This window comes from Aquarana catesbeiana, linkage group LG04 (assembly GCF_042186555.1).
Source record: "Aquarana catesbeiana isolate 2022-GZ linkage group LG04, ASM4218655v1, whole genome shotgun sequence".
Taxonomy (NCBI): domain Eukaryota; kingdom Metazoa; phylum Chordata; class Amphibia; order Anura; family Ranidae; genus Aquarana; species Aquarana catesbeiana.
Genome location: NC_133327.1, coordinates 97,796,553 through 97,819,271, shown reverse-complemented (window position 1 = coordinate 97,819,271; position 22,719 = coordinate 97,796,553). Strand labels below are relative to the sequence as shown.

Sequence of the window (22,719 nt, the reverse complement as noted above, 5' to 3'; positions counted from 1 at the left end):
GTTGCAGTAGTTGAGGCGAGAGATAACCAGGGAGTGAATCAGGAGCTTTGTGGTTTCATTGGTTAGAAAGGGACGTAGTTTAGAGATGTTGCAGAGGTTGAGGCGGCAAGCTATGGAAAGTGATTGGATGTGGGGCCGAAAGGAGAGTTCAGAATCCAGGATAACACAGAGATGGGGCTTTGACCCCAATTTTCTGAGATGGATAGCCTCTCTGTATGACCATCCTCAGGCATATGTTAAATAATCAGGCTTTCGATCTGAGCGATTCCCTATCATGCGTGGTACTAGGCAGGGCTGCTCATTATCCCCTTTGATTTTCATTCTTACAATAGAACCCATTGCAGCCTTGGTCCTAACGAATCCAGATATTAAGGCTCCGTTCACATCTAGGAGCATGGGGGCGACAATTGCGCAAATAGAATCACAGGATGCCTGTCACCCAAAAGAAGCTTATGTACTTCTTCTGGGTGACAGGCTTCCCGAAATTCTGTTCACACAATTTTACAGCGATTTAAATCAACGGGCAACGCACCAGGAACACACGGGTGTGCCACGATTTGCAGATATTGTGAATTCGGAATGTGGAGATGTGAACGGAGCCTAAAGGTCTAGAGATTGCTACATCCCACCATGAGTTATGCTTATTTGCGAATGACGCTTTGCTATTGTTAACCTCCCCGCGTATAGCGCTACCAAATCTACTTAAACTGCTAGATAAATTTGCTTTGGAGTCTGGATTGGAAGTGAATCCGTCCAAATCCAACGCTCTCAATGTGTCCCTGCCACCCCCCTAGGAACTCAACCATCTCCAGGAAGCATCCTGGTTTCAATGGTCTACATCCGCAATACCTTATTTGGAAATTAAATTGACAAGTTGTCCCTCTCATCTCTATCGGGCAAATTATCTTCCTATGTTGTTACACCTGTCCTCTTTATTGGCTACTTGGCAAGTAGTCTCTTGGTTTGGTCGTATCACGGCAGTTAAAATGACCTTTTTGCCTAAAATCTACTACCATGCCGCTCAATTGGTAGTATCTACCACGCTCTACCATGCTAATTCTGAGATACTATTGTGGGTTGGCCTTGAGGAGATTGATCTCTGTTCCTTGTCAACTACCAACCTGCTATGGATGACCTGTTCTGACCGTGGGCTTATAGCCAAACCAACAACACAACATTCTCTCGTGGTGTGGGATAAACATTGCGGCCCATTTAAACTTGTGTCCCCTAACAGCTCACTACTTTCCTTCCTAAACCATCCAGCTTTCTATCCAGCTTATTCTAATCCAGCTTCATTTTGATTCTGGCAATCCCTAGGTTTGACCCGTATATGCGACTGATAACGGCCGGAAAACATTTGCCACTTTACAGGAGCTGGTTCAAATCCCGCCTCAGGAGAATTTTCGTTTATCTTCAGATCACTCACTTCATTAAGATAACTATACGCACACACTCTCCCCAAACAAGTCTATCTCTCTAAGAAGGCATATGCAACTCTGACCAGCATGCCCCTGCTATTATATTGGGTCTATACAGTATACCCATTTCATGTCCCCTTCAGCCAATATGCCATCCTACACAGCGCAATGGTCTAGAGACCTTGAGGTGGATCTGGAGTTGAAAGACTGGGACGATATCTGGGTGACTACTAAATCCTCTTCTCAGAATATCTTGGCACTTGACACAAATTATAAAGTTCTCATGCAATGGTATTTGGTCCCAGTAAGGATTTTCAAGTTTCTCCCTGGTTACCCCCTATGTGTTTCAGTGCTTGTGGCCAAGAGGGAACTCACATACATATCTGGTGGATGTGCCCTGTTGTGCAGCAATTTTGGACTGAGATTTTCCAAATGGCCTCCACCCTGGTCAGCTTCACGCTCAATCCTGATCCATCACTTATGGACAGTACTTGGCTACAATCACTCTCAGCAGGATTGAAGAGAGAGTTCACAGCAACTTCTACCCCTGTCTGACTTTGACTTTGGACTTTTACTGAATCACAGTACGTGTCAGGAGATCCAGAAGAGGTAACCCTGGGACTGGTAGAAGACTAACATCATACAAATTAATCTGTTAAGTATAAAGATCTTTTTTACACAGGTTAGGCAGAATAGGTAGAAGGAAGGATGAGGAAACATTGTAAAGAATTTAAATAGTTAGGGTTTTCTTCCACTTTAAATTTAGAAAGTGATACAACAAGATAAGTAGCATTTTTACTAACATCTACTGTACTATATCATTTACTGATGCAAAAATACATCTCATAATAAATGCCTTTAAAAGAATGGACCAAATTGTTTGTGCTTATTTGTTCATATGTGTGTGTTTTTATGTAGTGCAAACCTTTATTGGTTTATGCTACTTAAATGTATGAGGCGTATGAGAAGGATTAAAGCTGAAGTATTAGGTACAAATTTTATTGGAATAAAGAGAGGAAAGATCCCTGGTGCTGCACATCCATGGAGTCCTATGCTGAAATGAGAGAAACAACCTCAGCCTGGGCTCCCACCAGACCGCGCCCCCAATGTGTTTAGATCCACCCCAGAGTTTAGTCATGGGTGAAACACATTGGGGGCGTGGCGCGGTAGGAGCCCAGGCTGAGGTTGTCTATCTCATACCACCATAGGACTCTGTGGATGTGCGACACCAGGGATCTTTCTTCTCTTCCTTTAAGTGACTACAGGAGCTGAGATGAGCTCCATCCCTTGCTGGCACTCCTGCAGTGGTTACAGCATCACCCACACTACACCGCATAGTGATCAAGCCTGAGCAGCACACTAAACAAACCGTGGGTTACAAATTTTATTGCAAAGTTACATTGGTCCTGCTTGAACCAAGGTAAGTATGCATATCTCATACCTGCAGACTGAATGAAAAAAAATCCAACAGATTCTTCCATCCATGCTACGCAACATGGTTGGATGAATTTACTGCCGCAGCTAATATATTCTGGCAGCCAGCACTGGTGACTGTCAGAACACTGAAACAGCATTTGCATCTGAATGCATGCAGCCAGTGTTCGACTGACAATTTTTGGTCGGACAGGGGGGTGCCGACAAGACCACCCATAGAAAATTTCATAATGAAATTCGAACAGTGTATGACCAACCTTCCTTTCCTTTGGGGGTATAATAAAAGAGCTCAAAGAATAAACACATACTCTAATGCCACGTACACACGACCGGACTTTACTGCATACTTTGCCCGGCAGACTTTGACGGACTTTCCGAATGAACGGACTTGCCTACACACGATCAACCAAAGGCCGACGGATTCGCACGTGATGACGTACGACCGGACTAAAACAAGGAAGTTGATAGCCAGTAGCCAATAGCTGCCCTAGCCTCAGTTTTTGTCCGTCGGACTAGCATACAGACGAGCGGACTTTTTGACCGGACTCGAGTCCGTCGGATAGATTTGAAACATGTTTCAAATCTGAGTCCGTCAAACTTTTGATAAAACAAAGTCCGCTGGAGCCCACACACGATCGAATTGTCGGACGAAATCCGGTACGCCGGACCAAGTATGCCGTAAAGTTCGATCGTGTGTACGCGGCATAACTATTAGCATCAGCACTTTAGTGTCCCCACATAAGCCCTTAGCATAGTGGCCAATATTTTAAAATCATATTCAAACACACTTTGCTGATACAGTCAACCTAAGGAGATTCCTCACAACACTGTGCTGGAGGAACACAGCAGGCTGCCAGCTCATCATGGTACATTTACTAATCAGATTTACAGATTAAGCATTTTGCAGTTTAAATGTTTCTACTCAAAATACAGTATTAACTCAAAACAAGCAATAATAATGTCCATAGCTAATCTGGCCCATGTATAATCTATGGTTCTGGGGGCATCCTGGGAATAGCTGGATTCGGTACATAAATGAAATGTCACTTGGCATTTTATGTGTGCTGAAAATGTCAGCTCCACTTCAGTAGCCAGGGGCTGCTGCATAGGAGGAAGACCAGGTACTTTCCTACATGAACCTAAAGAGAATCTGAACGTAGCCATCAAACAAATGGAATTCACTTTGAAGTTGATCTAAATTAGAAATATTTTAAGGACAAAAATCTTCCCAAGCAAATTTCCCAAAATCTTGGAGTGTTGTTGAAAATCAGGGACTGTTGGAAGCCGCTGATTTGTACTTAAATGAGACTTGTCAGAACAGATGTTTTTTATATCGAGGCTCCCATGCAATGCTGGAGGCTGCCACTGCTGGACTTCTAGTAGCAGTGCTAGTTCCAGGGAAGGCATGCCACTGTATGTGATACTGCAAAGATGAGATCTTCCCCAGAACAAACATTGTTTCTGGTTAATGACGTAGTCTTCAGTACATGTCTCAGCTGTGGCAAATGCCATCCTGACAGGTACTCTAATTGTTTCACAACACTGGCGTATGTTACTTGCATTTAAAAAAAAGATTTATAGTCCGTCTTCCAGATTGTTAATAATTTTAGTTCACTGAATGTATATTGTTACACATTATAACAACATGTACAGAGAAATTGTCTGACCAAAGCTTTCTTAGAAATAAAATAAGCTGCCACTAAAAGGACATGGGCACCTTGCTCGTACTTGCCACAGGCAAAAAGAAAACAACAAAACAACTCTCTGACACTTGAACAGTAGGATGTCTTATTTCCTAAGATTTCTGTTAACATTACAAATAAATGTTCTTATTCTGCATGTGTTGTTGAAAGGTCGTGCAGTATCTTTACAGTAGGCTAGAGGTTTTTACGAGGATGAGCACACAAGATATAAGTAATAAAGCGTTAGTATGAGAAGCAGGGGTTTTCTCCCCAAAGCCAACAATCAGATTCAAAGGTGAAGAGAAAGGCTTGAATCTGACAGATGGCTTTGGGCAAGTAACTCCAGTTCTTAGTAAGAAAAATCCAGATATAATGATGCCGGCACACAGAAACTGATGTAGGTTATATCTCACCACTTGCAGGTGTCTTTTGGCCCAGGTGATAATAATCATCTGAGGAAAATCAGACATGGAGGCGCAATCCAACCATCAGCAGGTGTCTTTTGGCCTGGCTTACTATAATCATCCGAGGAAGGTTAGACATGGATACACACAATAACCATATACAGGTGCCTTTTGGCCGCGCTGAATATAATCATCTGAACAGTCATGGAGGCCCAATTCAGCCATCTGCAGGTGTGTTTTGCCCCAGATAAGCCAACCATAATCAAAACAAAAATTCTAGGGGGAAACATCAGCTTTACTTTACAGGGTAAAGGAATACATTTTGATTACCCATTACGTGTTCTCAAAGAGTTGAGCTCTGTTACTTCAAAACCAGTAATGCTTTTTGAGCGGAAGTAGTTAGTTCTAATATAAATTCTACTAAAAGTGCATGATTGCCTTCTAGCAGGTGGGTGCATAGTCACTATACCTAAACCTATGTAAGAGAACCACACCTGTTTTCATTCTTTGTTACATCTTAATGATGCTGATGTCCTGCAGTCTGCAGTCCACACCCACTACAGTGATAACGGCTGCTTGTGTTTTTTTCACAGGGCATATTTCCTAATTGTTACTGGTTGAAATTGTTTTTTCACAACCATTTTTTTTTTCAAGTGGATCATCTACAAAAATGGGAGGGCCACTTTAATGAAAGCCCCCAAAGTCAAACTGCCTGCAAAGGTAATTTAAAAATTAGGCTGTTGCTAAAAAAAAAAAAAATACATATATTTTGTCTGAGCATATTCTTGTGGGATTGTGTCCTCTCCTTATCCTGTGCATGGCCAGGTGTGTGCTCTGTGCTCCCCGCTGCATGTACCAGCCAGGCTGCAGGGGAATATAGGCTAAAGCCCCATACACACAGGCCAAATGTCAGGCGGAATCGGTCGGTTCAATAGACTTGGGCAGACATTCGTCCCGTGTATACTGCAGCCGGTCCGATAGCAGCTGGTCGAATGGCCAGCTTCTGTCAAAGGGGCATGATGGAAGAAAAGGTCTGCCGACCGGCTCCCGATCAGCACTCTCAGCCAGTGGCTGAGAGCGCCAACTGGTGTGTGTTGGCTGGGGGGCCGTCCCCCTGTCAGAACACAATAGCATAGCAGGGGAGATCGCTGTATTAACAACAGATTGTTAGTACAGCGGCTCTGATCTGAGCTGTCAGTTTTTTGTTTTTTTTTCGTTCAGCCAGCTGGATTGAACAAAAAAAAAAAAACTAGCAGTGTGTACCAGGCTTGTAGGTAGGGCATCAGACAAAAGTTGGAAGCAATATCGTGGAAAAAGCTTTATATGCCAATCATTATTTTGAGTGGCATAAATACCCAGTGAGTGAGATATAGTGTTGGGAAGAGGTGAATCACAAGTCACATGGTTAATTGGATAAAGAATTTTCACAGTTAACACTATTTCACTGGTGTTATGGACTATCATAATTTATGTGCAGGGCGGCACAGTGGTGTAGTGGGTAGCACGTTCGCCCAGTAAGAAGGGTCGCTGGTCGAACCCCAACCACAGTTTGCATGTTCTCCCTGTGCCTGCGTGGGTTTCCTCCGGGTACTCCGGTTCCCTCCCACACTCCAAAAGACATGTTGGTAGGTTAATTGGATCCTGTCTAAATTGTCTCTAGTATGTATGAATGTGAGTTAGGGACCTTAGAGTGTAAGCTCCTTGAGGGTAGGGGCTGATGTGAATGTACAATGTATATGTAAAGCGCTGCGTAAATTGACGGCGCTATATAAGTACCTGAAATAAATAAAAATAAAATGTGGAAACACTGTGTAGGTTTATATGATTGATTTTCATTTTGTGTTATGAATTTTGGCATGATTGCTAATTTTGGAAGGGGTAGTTATATCACAGCGCCACCGCAGATCTGCAATTTATTGCAGATGTGGTTTATTGTATTTACATCTATGATAAGGTGACAGGAGTGAGAAGATCACAGGAAATATCTTTTTCATCGTTTGCGTTGTTTGTTCTCAAAATTGATATAGTTTGTATGTTGATTCACAGAAGATTTTCATCGAATTACCTCCAAGGCGTGGGGTTTATAAATATTATTTAACAACTAATACCTAACTCTTCAAAAGTTAACACCTTAGCTTTTTTTTTCTATTAATTGGGGTCATATCCCTTTTTCTTCAGATAAACTACCTTTTTGTATAGCATCTTACTTTATCCTTTAGAGAAAAAAGAATTGTAAAAAAAAGCTGTGTACCCAAAATACCTCACCACATGTGCACACAAATTCCCTGCCATATCCCTATATATCCAAAATAGCATTAGGTCTTTTCTTAGTTAAATGTATACAAAAAGAAATGTATTGATTCTATCAGTAACATCTGCAGTGAGTGTTAGGTAGTCCTATGTGATCCAGGTCTGATTTGTTTTAATATAAATGTCAGCTTCTCAGTCACAAAACCCCTCCAACTACGATTAAAGCCCTCTCTGACATGTGCAATAGGGCAGGTAGTACCTCAAACTTGTATTAGGCCACCTCCAGGCAATGGTACATCCCAGCGGTGGTCGGTCCATAATGGGCCCAGGGGCGCCGCCTCCCTAATCTCCATGCGCCGACCCCCAATCTCCATTCAGGGTGCCGGACGCATGGATTTCTACCCGTTTTTTTTTTTTCTTGAAGCACATGATTAGTGTCTGAGGCTCTCATTGGCATCAAAAAGGTTGGGCTCGGGGCACAGAGCACTGGGACACGAGCCCACCCACTTGTGACATTAGCAAATCAACATTTACTATTGTCTTTCGTCTTCCTGCTTCTCCTCCTAGCCAATCAGGACAGGAAGCGAGTCCTAAGAATGGATTGACCGGGAGGAGAAGCGACTGGGTAGGCCGGGAGGAAAAGCCCGGGACCTGGATGGGGTAAGTGCAGGTGGGCGAGCGAGCGAATGGGCGGGCGGTTTGGGGGGCTTGTTTGCCACGCCCCTCCCCCCCCAAAAAAAGCACAAGCCGTCACTGGTACATCCTGAACACCTGGTAGTCCACTGGACTGGATGCTTATGGACTTGCCATTCCTGCCTGTGTTTGTTTAATCAGGGTAGGGATGGAGAGAATAAAATGTAAAAGGGTAAAAAAATAAAAGTGTTGAGGCAGGGCTGCCCTCTCTCAACACTACTATTTGCCCTGGCTATAGAGCCGCTAGCTGCATGGATTAGGGTCAACGATGATATTGTAGGGTTTTGGTATGGTATTATCCAACAGAAAATTCTACTTTATGCAGATGATATGCTCCTGCTATTAGGTGACACTGAAGCCTCTTTGAGAAATGTTATGTCCACCTTATCAGTATTCGGGCGATTTTCGGGGCTTACAATAAATTGGACAAAATCTGCTTTACTACCAATGGGATCAAGTGGTGAACCCCCTATTAACAACCTACTGTCCCATACCTGTGGTAGCTTCCTCCTGATATTTGGGGATAGTAATTTTGTCACAGCTACTAGATTATTGTTGCTTAAATATACTACCATTACTGACGAACTTTAGAGACAAGGCGAACTTGGTCAAAATTATTTTAATGCCCCAATTGCTCTATCATTTTCACAACTCTCCGGTAGTTGTCCCTCTAAAAATATTCAGAGTGTGGTAAACTTTATCTTTTGATCCTTACTGTGGAAGGGGGGCAGTGCCAGAGTTAAATTGGAACAACTGCAGAAAGCAAAAGAAGGCGGGGGCTATATTACCTAGCATTGCAGCTTCAACACATGGTGGGAGGTTTAGTGGTGCCATCAGCCTCTGGGAAGGAAACTCAGGATTCCACTTTGTCTCTCATGTTTTAGTGGTGCCCCTGCTCTGGCAGAAGGGTTGGAGGCTCAGCTTTTTACTAAGCACAATAAACAATACCCAATGTATAGGTTCCTACAAAAAATATGGGAGAAAGAAAAAACACCTGCAATGGTCACAGGGTTTGCCTGCTACAGCCCTATTTGGAACAATCACACATACCCGAAATTAGGGAAAATATCACACACTGCTAGGTGGCCGGACTATGGGATAACGCATCTCAAACAGATCTTGATAACAGTCATTTACTCTCTTTCACCCAACTACAAGCGAAGTTCAGTCTCTCCTCTAATATGTTGTTCTACTATTTACAACTGAAACATGCGGTTAAAGTGCAGATGTCGCTAAAAGCTTTGAAACTATCACCAACCCCGATCTTTGGTCTCGTGCAACAGTCCCATTCAAATAAGGGCTTTATAGCCAACTGTTATGTTATGCTCTTGGGGGTGTATTTAGAGAGTTTTCTTCCCAGCTCAGCCTGGTAGGAGGTGGGAGGGAGACGTGGGTGAAATATCAGGAGACCAATGGGAACAAGCCCTAGAAGCTGTATGTTTATGCTCTCTGAGAGTATCTCAGCTATACATACTATTAAGGGTTCACCGCACCCCACTTAAGCTGCATTCCATGGGCCTACGCTCAGACACCCAATGTGCTGGATGTAACAGAGATTCAGGGGACTTAATGCACTTGCTTTGGATATGCACAAAGCTCCACCGATATTGGAACACTGTTGTTACTGCAGTAAAAACTGCATTTCAGATTTCCATCCCCTTGGAGCCTGGGTATTGCTTGTTCAGAGTGCTTGACGCTGTAATTTCCGATAAGTATGTTAGAGAAGCAGCAGCTAGCTCCTTGTTTCAGGCTTGCAGGCTCATATTGTTGCATTGGATATCTCAGGCTTCTCCTACACCACAGATGTGGCTTGACCAAATGGGTATAATGCTATGATTAGAAAAGCTGATACAGCATAGAGGCAGTTACTCCAAATTTGAGAAGGTATGGGGTGGTTGGTTGGTGGCTCCTGGTCTAGCCCCTGTGTATCTGGTAATAGACAGATTATTACTTTGAAACACTGTACTTCAATTAAGGGAATGCCCCATATAATAGGTACCAGGATAGAAAGGGCAGAGTTCTTATTGTCTCCTACCTCAATATCGCTGTGGTCCTAGTGACGCCTGGTACGAAGGGCTCCGTGTATTGTCTCTAGCAGGTGTAAATACTCTTCATGTGAATGTACTTTTAGTATGGATGTTGACTTGGTTTCTTGAATATGAACACTGCAGACAGTGGGGTGGGTTTTGGCGAGTGCTGCTTTGCAGTTTCAAGGCTTCACTAAGGGGCAGGGCTGGCAGCCTATGGCCATGTGACTGTACGCTTAATTTTTGCTACTGCTTGCCCTAAACATCCTGTCCATGTACCTGGAAAAAATCTACATAAAAAAGTCAAGGGCCAAGAAGTATTAAAATTAATCTCCCTTCTAATGTGGTGGCTCCACTAATCCCAATTAGGTTCCCCTTCTCAGCTGCAATTATTTTGAAATACTGTATCTTAATGTGGGACTGCCCAGGCCATGAACTGAAGGAAAGGGGTTTCAACAGGTCTTCACCATGTAGGATTCAGCTAGCAATTCTTCCCATATAACTTAAGCTCCCCCAGAGCGTCTCCTTCCTTCATAATCACATAGGAGGCAGAGTTGGAGGAGAAAGAGGTGAAGTAGGAAGGGGAGGAGAAAAAAAGGGAGGAGATGGAGGACTGCAGGAAGGGGTCTGTTTTCAGTGGTTCTTCAGATGTATACAATATATAAAACCCAATATAAAATACAGTATAACCCAAAATAATAAAAAATCTAAATATTGAATTAAATATGTAGTACAACTACCAGTAGTGTCTAGAGAAGGTTCCAGTGTCCTTTTCTTTTTTTAAATTGGTGTTCATTGTAGACTTAACGTGGTTGTAAATCCTCACATATACTCAGTGAAGTGAACAGCCTCAGATGATACACTGAAATTACACAAATCCTCCTACATAAGTTTTACTTGTTTAACTGTAGTCTTCCCCTCTCTTTACCCTTTAAAAAGTGCAGATTGTATTAAAAATCTTTCTTCATCTGTCAGCAGCAGAGGAGGGGGCAGAGAGGCTGCAGTTATACTATGTGAGAGCCGATTGGAGGAAAGAGATACACCTCCCCACCACATAGGCAGAGAAAGGAAGGTACATGCAGAGCTGTATTCTGAATAGACACGCTGTGTGCTGATATCCCTCCCTGACACAAATTTTAGCTCATGTTGATATGTGATAACAGAGTAACAAAGCACCAGAGAGAAACGACACTAAGAGCCTTGGAGAGAGACAAATAAACACTGCAGATATACAAGCTTAGTTCAAATTTCATGACTGGGGTTTACAACCACTTTAAGGATTTGGTGCAATCACGTTGAAGGCCGGTCACCTATGTAGGTTTTATATTGCCCCATTTTAGACTCTCTGTACTCCTCTCCGATGTGTACTTCCCCATGTCAAAAAAGTGCATTGTTTTAACACATCTACAATTTTAACACATAAGCAAATTTAAACATTTTAGACTGAGGCTCACGTGTTTTTTGTATATGTTTGTGATGTTCAATTTTAACATGTCTACAAAATATCAACACATAAAGCAAATTTTAGACTGAAGCTCGCATGCCTTGTAATTTACATTCACTAAATAAGTAGAAACTAATTATGTCAAAACAACTTGGCTGATCAGGGGAGAATTCCAAGCCAATGAATTCTCCTACTTTTCCTCCAATTAGTGCAATCATGGAAATAAAGTTTTTGAGATTGTAAGAGTTCACTAGCCTTTCACCACTAAGGGCAGCCACAGCAATGGCATCTCAATTAATAAAATCTCGAACAGGGTTCAAGAAGTAATAAAATCTTGAACGGGTAAAACAGATTGAATGTTACATTAACCACTTCAGCCCCGGAAGGTTTACCCCCCCTTTATTAACCAGGCCATTTTTAGCGATACGGCACTACGTTGCTTTAACTGACAATTGCGCGGTCGTGCGACACTGTACCCAAATAAAATGTATGTTCTTTTTTCCCCCACAAATAGAGCTTTCTTTTGGTGGTATTTGATTACCTCTGTAGTTTTTATTTTTTGCGCTATAAACAAAAAAAAAAAAGACTGTCAATTTTGAAAAAAAAAACAATTGTCTTTACTTCCTGCTATAAAACACATCCAATAGAAAAAATTAAAACATCAAATTTCTTCATCAATTTAGGCCAATATGTATTCTGCTACATATTTTTTGGTAAAGAAAAACCCAATAAGCGTATATTGATTGGTTTGCACAAAAGTTATAGCGTCTACAAACTATAGGATAGATTTATGGACTTTTTTTTTTTTTTTACTAGGAATGGCAGCAAACAGCGATTTTTAGCGGGACTGCGGCATTGCGGCGGACAAATCTGACACTAAGTGACACTTTTTGGGGACCAGTGACACCAATACAGTGATCAGTGCTAAAAAAATGCACAGTCAATGTACTAATGACACTGGCAGGGAAGGGGTTAACAGCAAGGGCAATCAAAGGGTTAAATGTGTTCCCTGGGAGTGCTTTCTAACTGTGTGGGGGATGCTTTGACTGGGGGAAGACAGAGATCCGTGTTCCTGCTTAGCAGAAACACAAGATCTCCATCTTCCTCTCTGACAGAACGGCAATCTGCCTTGTTTACATAGGCAGGTACATGATTTCGCGCTTAAGGGGCGCTCTGCGGCAGTATATGTACGTGGGACGGTCCTTAAGCGGTTAATAATACTACTGGTGACATGTTCCTTAAAGTGTATCTAAACCCAAAAAGAAAAATGTTATATATTGAATTTTACCAGTCCTAAGATGTGGTTGCATTAGTTTTCTTCTTTTCAAGCGATTCTACCAGTAACACACTTCCAGTCCTAAAATGACAACACTCACTAGTCTTCTGTTTTAGGCCAACAGAAACAAGGTAGGACTAGGGAACAACCCCTTCTCCTATAGTCCATAACATAGAAGGGCGTGGTTAAGTAGTCCTCAGAGTTGTAATTGATAACATTCAACATATCCAGACAGCACAGGAAGTTATTAGATCACAGGATTTCCCACAAGATCAAAAAAGTATTTTGTGAACTTATCAAAAAATAAAATATTTTTAATGGTATATTAACAACCCAAAAGGGACCAAAAAAGAAAAGTTCATTGTTAAGGTTTAAATATCCATTAAAATGTTTGTATTGCGAATGTTGTTGTTTTTTATATTTTTTATTTTTTATTTTGGATAGAGATGGGGCTTCTGTTGATTGGCTTTTCATTGCATCAGGAGTTTTGCATTCCCATACAAGTCTAAATAGACTTTATTTGGTTTTCTAACTGATCTGATCAGTTCTTATAGGTACCAACATTTTGTGGATCACCACTGCACTCTGCACTGCCTTACTGAATAAAACCATATTCAATTTTACAGAATTTAAAGAACAACAGGTTATTCTGCATTGGTTTTACCTATTGAACAACATTTGAGTATGACTCACGTAGATAGTCAATACGATATTATTGTAATGTGAGTATTTTTATACAGGTTAAAATGATTGCCACTAAGTAAATAACATATATCATTATAATGTGATGGGATAAAGGTGAACCTAGTCCATATTATGGATTTAAAATTGAACAATAATTCACTATTATCTCATTGCAGTGCAAGGTTAATGCTCCTTCTTATTCACTCAGCTGTATCCCAGCATAGCAATTCATCCATCCAATAATGATAATTATCAAGCAATAAAATATAGATGTGTTGTAGCAATTGCCTATTTCCAATTTTCACTGAACACCTAGCTGAAAGTAATACCATTTATACCGGAATGAATGCACAGACAGAGTGTGATTAGTTGAGGGCAGAAGCACGCAAGAAAAAAAAAATCATATGACAGAAAAAAAGATAAAAATCAGGTCTGGAATGGCTACCTAATAACTGGGGCATTTGTGAAGACTAAAACATCTACAGGTTGTAGGCTTCTGTGGGTAGCTCATCTTCAACCAGCCCTGACTCTGTAAATCAGCAGTATCTGCTTTTACATTGTTAACCCTGCATCATTTAACCCACTTCCTATGAGCCCAGGATGTCATGGACACGCCTACTGGAAACATGTCATTACACCAGCCTGGGCTCACAGTACTGCAGCACAGAAAGGCACTTACAATTATTTAGAACTGGCCACTGCTGCCAATGGACAAGAAAAAAGACCAGTGAAGTAATGGGACCAGCTAGAAGACTTTTGGATTTAAGGTGAGTGTAAAGGGATTTTAAAAAAAAAGAAGAAGAAATTGGTGTGAGGACTTAAAGCGGAGTTCCACCTTCCCCTCAAAAATGAAAAGTCAGCAGCTACAATATGTGTATCTTAATATTAGGACACTTACCTGTCCTGGAGTCCAGCGGTGTTAGTACCGCATCTGATGTTTCCATCAGCTGTCAGGTGCTGCCGCCACCATTGCCAATAAGGTAACCTTTTGGCTTCACGGCCGGGTCTCTACTCTTGTGGAAATGTTATGAAGATGTATATTAATATGTATTGTCATAAGTGTCTCCCAGTGTTAGTTCTCTCGCAGCCCGCTCTGAAGAGCTGACTGGGGCAGACTGACGCTGGCTGAGATCCGTTAGGTAGTGGAAAACTTCCTGTTGTTTGGAGAGAGGTGTTTGCGGAGTGAAGGGCCCCTGTGCAATGCACAGAACGATCGTTTGGGGGGATGTGTTCGCTCTGCAAACACATTATCAGTTTAGCGGATGTGCGCTCCTGTCACCCCTGTATGCCTGATCAATGTATTTGAGGTGCTATGGTGATGTCTGTTTACTGGGGAAAGGGGGAGACATGGGTTATTTAAGGCTGCATTATACCATTATGGTAGATGGGCACTTATTAGCGCAAGAGTATAGTGGAATATCCATGATACTACTGCACATGCACGAAGCGTGGCTGCGCTCTCCTACTGGTCCAACAGTAGGGGAAGGAGGAGGGAGGAGGAGGGGACAGATTTCTGACATACCTCGCCGCGGCGAGGTCCGACGGAAGTGAAACAAGGTACCTGTCAAAAACAGGTACCCACTCCCCCCCAAAAGGTGCCAAATGTGGCACCAGAGGGTGGGAGTAGACAGATTTAAAAGTGGAGGTTCACACAAAAATTGAACCTTTTTGGAACCCTCCCCCCTCCGGTGTCACATTTGGCACCTTTCAGGGGGAGTGAGGTGCAGATACCTGTCTAAGACAGGTATTTGCACCCACTTCCGGGCATAGACTCCCACGGGCAGCTGAGTCTCTTGTACAACATCGCCGGATAGAGATGGGCTCAGGTAAGTATTAGGGGGGCTGAGGGGGGCTGCTACACACAGAAGGCTTTTTATCTTATATCCGCTTATACATTCTGTACACATATAATATAAAGTTACACACATCCTTGAAGTGATTGTAAACGATCACCTTGTATAACAACCCATTCAGTTTAAAATTGAAATGAAAGGCAAAACATTTTTGTATAGATATAATAATACAATAAAAAAAAAAAATTTTCCTTTATAAGTGATCGCATTCCCTCTATTCTCAGCTGCATAAGAGCTGGGTGGAGGAGAAGCAGCAGGACATGGAGCTTCCCGGTGAATGGCTGTGTAGGGTGGGGGGGGGGGGTGTCAGGACAATTCTGATCACTGGAGGAGAGTACACTCAGTTCTCAGCATAGCTAGAGAACTGACCATCAGGGCCGGTGCAAGGATTTTTGACACCCTAGGTGAAATGTTATTTTGCCCCCCCTATTGGCTCCGTCCCTGACTCCACCCTCTTTACCAGTGTTAAATAGTTTGATTCAACCCTCTAACTGCCACAACTGAAGACAGCAGGACCAGATGCCCTGAAGAAGATGAGAAAGCCAAGGATCATCTTGTTCAGGTAGCAACTCAGTGTTTCATCAGGCTGGTGCCCCTGGAATAAATGATCAAAATGAAGAAGGCGACCAACCTATAATTGGTTAACATATAACTGCTGCCCCTTTAAGTGTGGATCACACTATCAATAGTTTTGGGCATCAGTAACGTGAGATGCTGTTATATTACCATAAAATTATTATATATATATATATATATATATATATATATATATATATATATATATATATATATATATATATATATCTCCACCTGACAATCGTGAATCCTTCCAAAAATTATGCTTATGAAAATGTGGTTTCTATAACCCACTTCTACTTGTAAAAAAGGAGTTGCAATGTGAAGTGCTCAAAAGATATGTGTATACAACACACTTACTGTGCTTAAAGATTATCTAAAAATATTTTATCAAAATACATAAAATTGCACCTATATGAGGCTGTGACCAACACACAAAATGAACCCAAAAAAGATTTTTTTTTTTTAAATGAAAAGTGATACAAATGCTGAAAAGCGATAAATAAAATATTAAAAACACAGTCCACTTTGCTGCAAAGATCGTCACTGGCTGCTTGCAGGAAGAGAAATGATATATCATTGATCAGTGTACTCTGTACAGCTCTGCTCAGCACAGGAAAATGCATTGTTTTAAAGGATTTCAAGGTAAAGAGATTGTCCCTGAATATGTGCTCCTGGAAATGAGAGCCATTTTCCCTGCAAAGGGAGATTTTCTAGCAGATGTTCTGTATGCTGAGCTGGGGTTAGGAAGAGAGAGGTCGGAGGGGGTCAGTGGAGGTGCACACACTCACTTGGACATCTCCTGGGGGCTCTCTGGCTCATTCAGCAGTATATCAGTGTGGCTGTTGGCTGCTTCTTTTTAATCTTCTCGCCCACCTCTCCTTTACAGATGGAACACACGAGCAGGGAGGGGCGAGAGAAGGGATGTGCATGAAGCTGCTTGCAGGCATGCTTGAGGTGGAGGTGGACGGAGCAGCGTGAGGAATGGATCACCTCCACCCAGGACAGCTACACTTCCAAAGCCTGCACTGTCCGCACACAGGGACAGACAGAGAGCAGAGGATGAAGCGGCCATCGGAAGAGAGAGGGGGAGGAGAGGAGCAGGTGGATGGATTTTCTGGGGACAGGAACTCATTTCAGCACCCCTCACTTCTCCTGCCGACTTGTCAATTTTGCCAGATCCTTCCCCACCTCCTCCCTCCAAGGGGCTGTGGCTGCGCCCTAGGCGGCAGTACACCCTAGGCGACCGCCTAGTCCCCCTAGTGGTACCACCGGCCCTGCTGACCATGGTGTGTTCTCCTGCTTAGTGTGGTCAGTTTTTACTGGGAAAGCAGAGAGGCTGGTAGGAACCAGTGATTTCACACAAAGCAAGCAATGCAAAGATAACAGGATACTTTCTCATACAAGTATATAGTACAGCGGGCACATATTGGGAATATGAAGTTTTGGGATAACAAACACTTTAAACTATGCATACAAAAGACATATGTACTATGTAAAGTATATCTGAATATCTGTCTCTATAATATGTATTTTGCTAAGTTGGCAATGAATTCCTGATGTAATCTAAAAATGACAAATGCAGCAGCAGCATAATGAGTATTATAACACCTTCTCGTAAGCTAAAACCTGTAGCAAGCGGGTGAAAAGCTCACTTGGCTGTAGGTAGGAGTTCACTAACAAGGTGAAATAATGGAGTTCACTGATCCTCAATGGGCCTTGTCATGCTGCTTAATGAAGTGTAGGGTATAAGACATTCACTCTGGCACATTAACCATACATGGGTACTTACTGCCAAGCAGTAAGGATTGAATAATCCTTTCAGATATGACAATAGCACATCTTACTTAAACCACTGAGCCTTAGTGATTTAAAAAAAAAAAAAAAAAATACAATTCAAGGCTGGGTTAGGTAAACTCCAGAGTCTCTAAAAGGAACACAACGTATGTGAGCTGCACTGCCAACAGCATACTAGCACAGGGGTCAAAGAATTTTAGTTTTACCAGAAAAAAAATGATATTTCTACAGCTGCACGACTATACAATTAATGGAAGTTTGTTGAAATACAATGCATTAAAAAAAACAAAAAAAAAAAACCTTGCCCATAAAACCACTTTATTGCGGGATTATGTTGTTAAATGGTTCAATATGTAGGGTTTGTATATGTATATAATTTTTGAATGTATAGTATTTCAACATTTATTGACTGTATAGTGGTGCAACTGAGTAGAACCTCTATACAAAGCCAGTGACGTATAGTTACCCTTTCTGTTACAGAATTCCCTTTACCCTGCCTTTCAGTTTTCTTGTGTAGCACCCTTCTAGGCAGGCTGCTAGGTAAATTTAGTGTTTAGCTTGCTCTGTAGTTAGAGAAGGTAGAGTTGATTGCTTGGGCCTGTTTGTGGTTTCCCAGGTGGAAAGATTACTTTCCCCTGTTTCTGTTTAGAAACTTCTAGAGTTTAGGGAGGGAAATGCAAATCTCTCCCCTGAATATTTACTATCATCTGGCCAATCCCCGGGGAGGTGTGCCCATTAGGTGGTCAGAGAGAGGTTTCATAGGCTGAAACCTCTGCAGAGGTGTTCTTCCTCTGGAGGGAGGGGATTCTAAGCTTTAGGAGGCTGCTAAGCCCTGAAGCCCTCCTGACTGGCTGCTGGACTACTTTCCCTTCCCTGGATCGAGCACATGGCCTTGCTTCTACTGGGATTTGCGAGTAGGGTCCAATCTCCTGAGCTGAAGGTTATCTATGGTCCTCAGCTGTGGATGTTACAAACTGCTCCAGTGTACCTGTGTTCCTGTATACCTGTATGACAACGCACCGCATGGTGACTGCACTACTGCATAGAGGCGATTCCTAATATAAACACAGTCCTAAGCAAAGTCCTTCCCACTGCAATCATGCAGATCTAAATAATTAACAATGAGATTCATTAACAATAGAAATATCACTTAAAGTGGAACCTTAGTCAGAAAATGAAGTGCTGCTAGGTCACTTCAGGCTGGCCCCTTTAGCAGGTATATCTATGTAAAACATTTAAAATGAGCATCTATACGGTTTAAAATCCAGTAATACACTGTCTCACCATATTCTACACATGCTCAGTTGTTATCCATTTTTAGGCACTACCGAGTTTGTAGAGGCCGATCTACTGATAGCCTTGAAGCTAAAGCCAAGGAAGCTGCTTCTGTTTGATCTGCAACTGCCATGGTGGTGCACATGTGATCAGTTATGACACCAGCCATTAGATGGCTTGACAGTTTGGTTGGGGAAACAAGCAAATGTGACAGATAGCAATCCCTGCTTTCCAGGAATGCAAGCGGTTTTTGAAATCGTTAGGGCCTTGGAGACACCAGAGACGTAAGTTTTTCTGCATGCATTCTGCAAGGGCTAAAAAGAAACCAATATGTTTTATGTGCCCTGTTCACACCACACCGTGCAGATTTTCTCTGTGTAGGAATCTGCAACATGTATGCAGTTTTCTGTACGTGAAAAAAACGGACACGACATCAACATTGGTATGAATAGGGCACACAACTGACGCTCATGAAAACGGATGTCAACGTGCATAAAAACTGATGTCCACGTCCATGAAAACTGAGGTACACTAATGTCTCTGCAAGTGAAATCTGCACGGTTATGCCATCAGTTTTCATGCATGTATGGTGTGAACGAGCCCTAAATCATTGGATTTAGTTCTGCTTTATGATTTACTGCTGTTTAGGGGCTCTGGGCTTCAGGAAAATGGCAGCCTCCAACAAGAAGAAACAGGAGCAATGCTGGAGGCAATGTACAGCACACACTAATTTTGGCAACATAATTATTAATGTGGAATGTATGTTCCTTGCTAATGAACATTATTTTTTATCAAGTGGTTATGGGTACACTTTCACTTTAAAGAGTGTGAAAACTTTATGAAAATTAAAATAAGGAATGTGACAGGCTCATGTCATATCATGAGTGAATAAAAGCAGATCTCTGTTCACCTCAACTCCTTAGCTCCTGTGGTTCAGCACTGGATGTGATGGGGCAGCGAGCCAAATCTGCCATTTAAAATTTGAGTGGGACATGCTGTCTTCAATTAAGCAACAGTCTCTGCTGTACCTGCAATCCCCACTGCATTTTACTCCAAAGACATGCTGGTAGGTTAATTGGATCCTGTCTAAATTGCCCCTAGTATGTATGAATGTGAGTTAGGGACCTTAGATTGTAAGCTCCTTGAGGGTAGGGATTGATGTGAATGTACAATGTATATGTAAAGCGCTGCGTAAATTGACGGCACTATATAAGTACCTAAAATAAATAAATACATTTACAGTCCAAGCCTTTGCTGTCCCATCACTGCACCTACTGCCTATGCTGCATCCACCATTTGTTGTGGCATCTCTGATCCCACAGCCCCAAGTACCCACTGCACCCTTGGTCTCAAGCTTCAGCTTTCAGCTATGTACTGTATGTGCCACATATCTTTCTCATACCCCAGTTCCTTATAACCAACTACCTTACTCTGGGGCTGCAAGCAACTGTTGAATGACCAGGGAGTAGCCAGTAGCTGAGCCCAAACCCCCATGAGGGGATACCTTGCAGAACACCAGATACCTCCTAGATTCCACTCTCACAGACAGCAGCTACAGAGGAGCAGGGTGCAACAGTCCAAGCAGGCTTGTTCTGCACTTTTATTCTTCAAGGCAGTAAAACGTACAAAGTTCAATGTATGAGGGCTTTGTACAGCAAGTCAAAAAACAAATATTTGCTTGTCTGAGTCACTAACTAAACTTATATACACTATATTGTCAAAAGTATCTGGATGCCTGCCTTTACACGCATATTAACTTTAATGGCATCCCAGTCTTTACTCTGTAGGGTTCAATATTGAGTTGGCCCATTCTTTGCAGCTATAACAGCCTCAACGGTTCTGGGAAGGCTATCCACATGGTTTAGGAGTGTGTCTATTGGAATGTTTGACAATTCTTCCAGAAGCACATTTGTGGGGTCAGGCACTGATGTGGGATGAAAAGGCCTGACTCACAGTCTACACTGTAAGATGTTCTGTCGGGTTTAGGTCAGGACTCTGTGCAGGCCAGTCAAGTTGCTCCACCCCAAACTCGCTCATCCACACTATATTGCCAAAAGTATTTGGCCACCCCTCCAAATCATTTGGTGGAGGGGTGATTATGGTGTACGGTTGTTTTTCAGGGGTTGGGCTTGGCCCCTTAGTTCCAGTGAAGGGAACTCTGAAGGCATCAGCATACCAACACATTTTAGACAATTTCATGCTCCCAACTTTGTGGGAACAGTTTGGGGATGGCCCCTTCCTGTTCCAACATGTCTGTGCAAGTTTGGGGTGGAGGAACTTGACTGGCCAGCACAGAGACCTGACCTCAACCCGACAGAACACATTTGGGATGAATCTGAGTGGAGACTGCGACCCAAGGCCTTCTCATTTAACATCAGTTCCTGACCTCACAAATGCACTTCTGGAAGAATGATCAAACATTCCCATAGACACACTCCTAAACTTTCTGCACAGCCTTCCCAGAAGAGTCGAAGCTGTTATATCTGCAAAGGGTGGGCCAACTCAATATTGAACCCTACAGACTAAGACTGGGATACCAGTAAAGTTCATGTGTGTGTAAAGGCAGGTGTCCCGATGCTTTTGGCAATATAGTGTATATTTGTCAGACCCCGACAAACAAGTTGACCCCTAATGGGTTTCCCAACACAAACAGGCAGCACTTGTACCTTTTTCAGTGTTATGTCAGCAGTTTTCACCCAGCAGCAGACTGTCACAGTAGAGGGAGAGCCCTGAGCATCAGTCATTTCACATACTTTGTATAAAGGCTTGTGGACAGCTGAGACTAATAATGAGGTTTGACTACCATGTGGACCTAGGAGGCTTTATTCCACCCAAAGCTTTACAAATCCTTTGGGATCCAGGGCCAAGAACATAACTTACTAAGACCTGAGAAAACAATACATTTGTTTAAATTATAACATGTTTAGATAAAGGATGTAAACCCTCAACAATCCTGCCAGATAGTGCCTCACAATTGACACTCAAGAGTATGTGGAAACAAAATCAAAATAAAGAAGCTTCTCCTTGTGTAAAATCATTCATTAAAACAGGAAATCATTTAAAAAGCAACAGCCAGACAGTCTTGCTGAATATGTTTCGTCTGTTAGACTTTTTAGGAGCCACTTGAAAAAGTCAAGAGAGGTCAAACAGGACAATATGGAGGTGCAGAAGAGGTTCATTGAAGACAGATGGATGTATTTCCTTGTTATAAAGTTATGCACAGCTTTATAAGGACTGTGAAACGAATACACTTTGACCTTTATTGGTAGAACATCTTTGGGGAGAGGGAGAGGGGGAGAGAGGGAGAGGGGGAGAGAGGGAGAGAGGGAGAGAGGGAGAGAGGGAGAGAGGGAGAGAGGGAGAGAGGGAGAGAGGGAGAGAGGGAGAGAGGGAGAGAGGGAGAGAGGGAGAGAGAGAGAGAGAGAGAGAGAGAGAGAGAGAGAGAGAGAGAGAGAGAGAGAGAGAGAGAGAGAGAAGATGCAGTGCAAAGCTTTCAGCTCAGATAATGTGATATAACCAGCTTCACTAAGATGAAATAAACAGATTGGTTGGGTAACTCAAACTCATCCTCAGAAGACTACTGAAAAGCATAACCTAGCACAGAAGATATACATTTATCTATATTATAGATAATTAGCAACTGTAAAATATTAGCAAAGCAAAATTAATAAATGGCAAACATGTAATAACTTCCCAAGTTAAGACAGTTTTTTAAAGAAAGAAAATGCGTTTATCTATTGTAAAATATGATTAATCAAACATATATCTTACTTGTGCATATGTTCCATGCCTACCGTGATCATGATGAGATAGGAGATACTGCTTTGTACAATAAAATGTAAGGCATACCTAAGGAAAGGAAACAGAGAAATATATCACAGTTTTGCTGAGAATAAGAATATCACA

The 22,719-nt window shown here is 42.2% G+C and overlaps 1 protein-coding gene across 1 annotated transcript in view; it reads right to left on the bottom strand.

Annotated features, from left to right (window-relative positions):
- MBOAT2 (membrane bound glycerophospholipid O-acyltransferase 2) overlaps window positions 1-22,719 on the bottom strand; it is a 319,612-nt gene that overhangs the window by 168,149 nt on the left and 128,744 nt on the right. Inside the window, exon 3 of the mRNA XM_073625406.1 lies at window positions 22,585-22,662. Within this exon, the coding sequence (XP_073481507.1) occupies window positions 22,585-22,662 (78 nt within the window). The remainder of the gene's footprint in view (window positions 1-22,584; window positions 22,663-22,719) is intronic.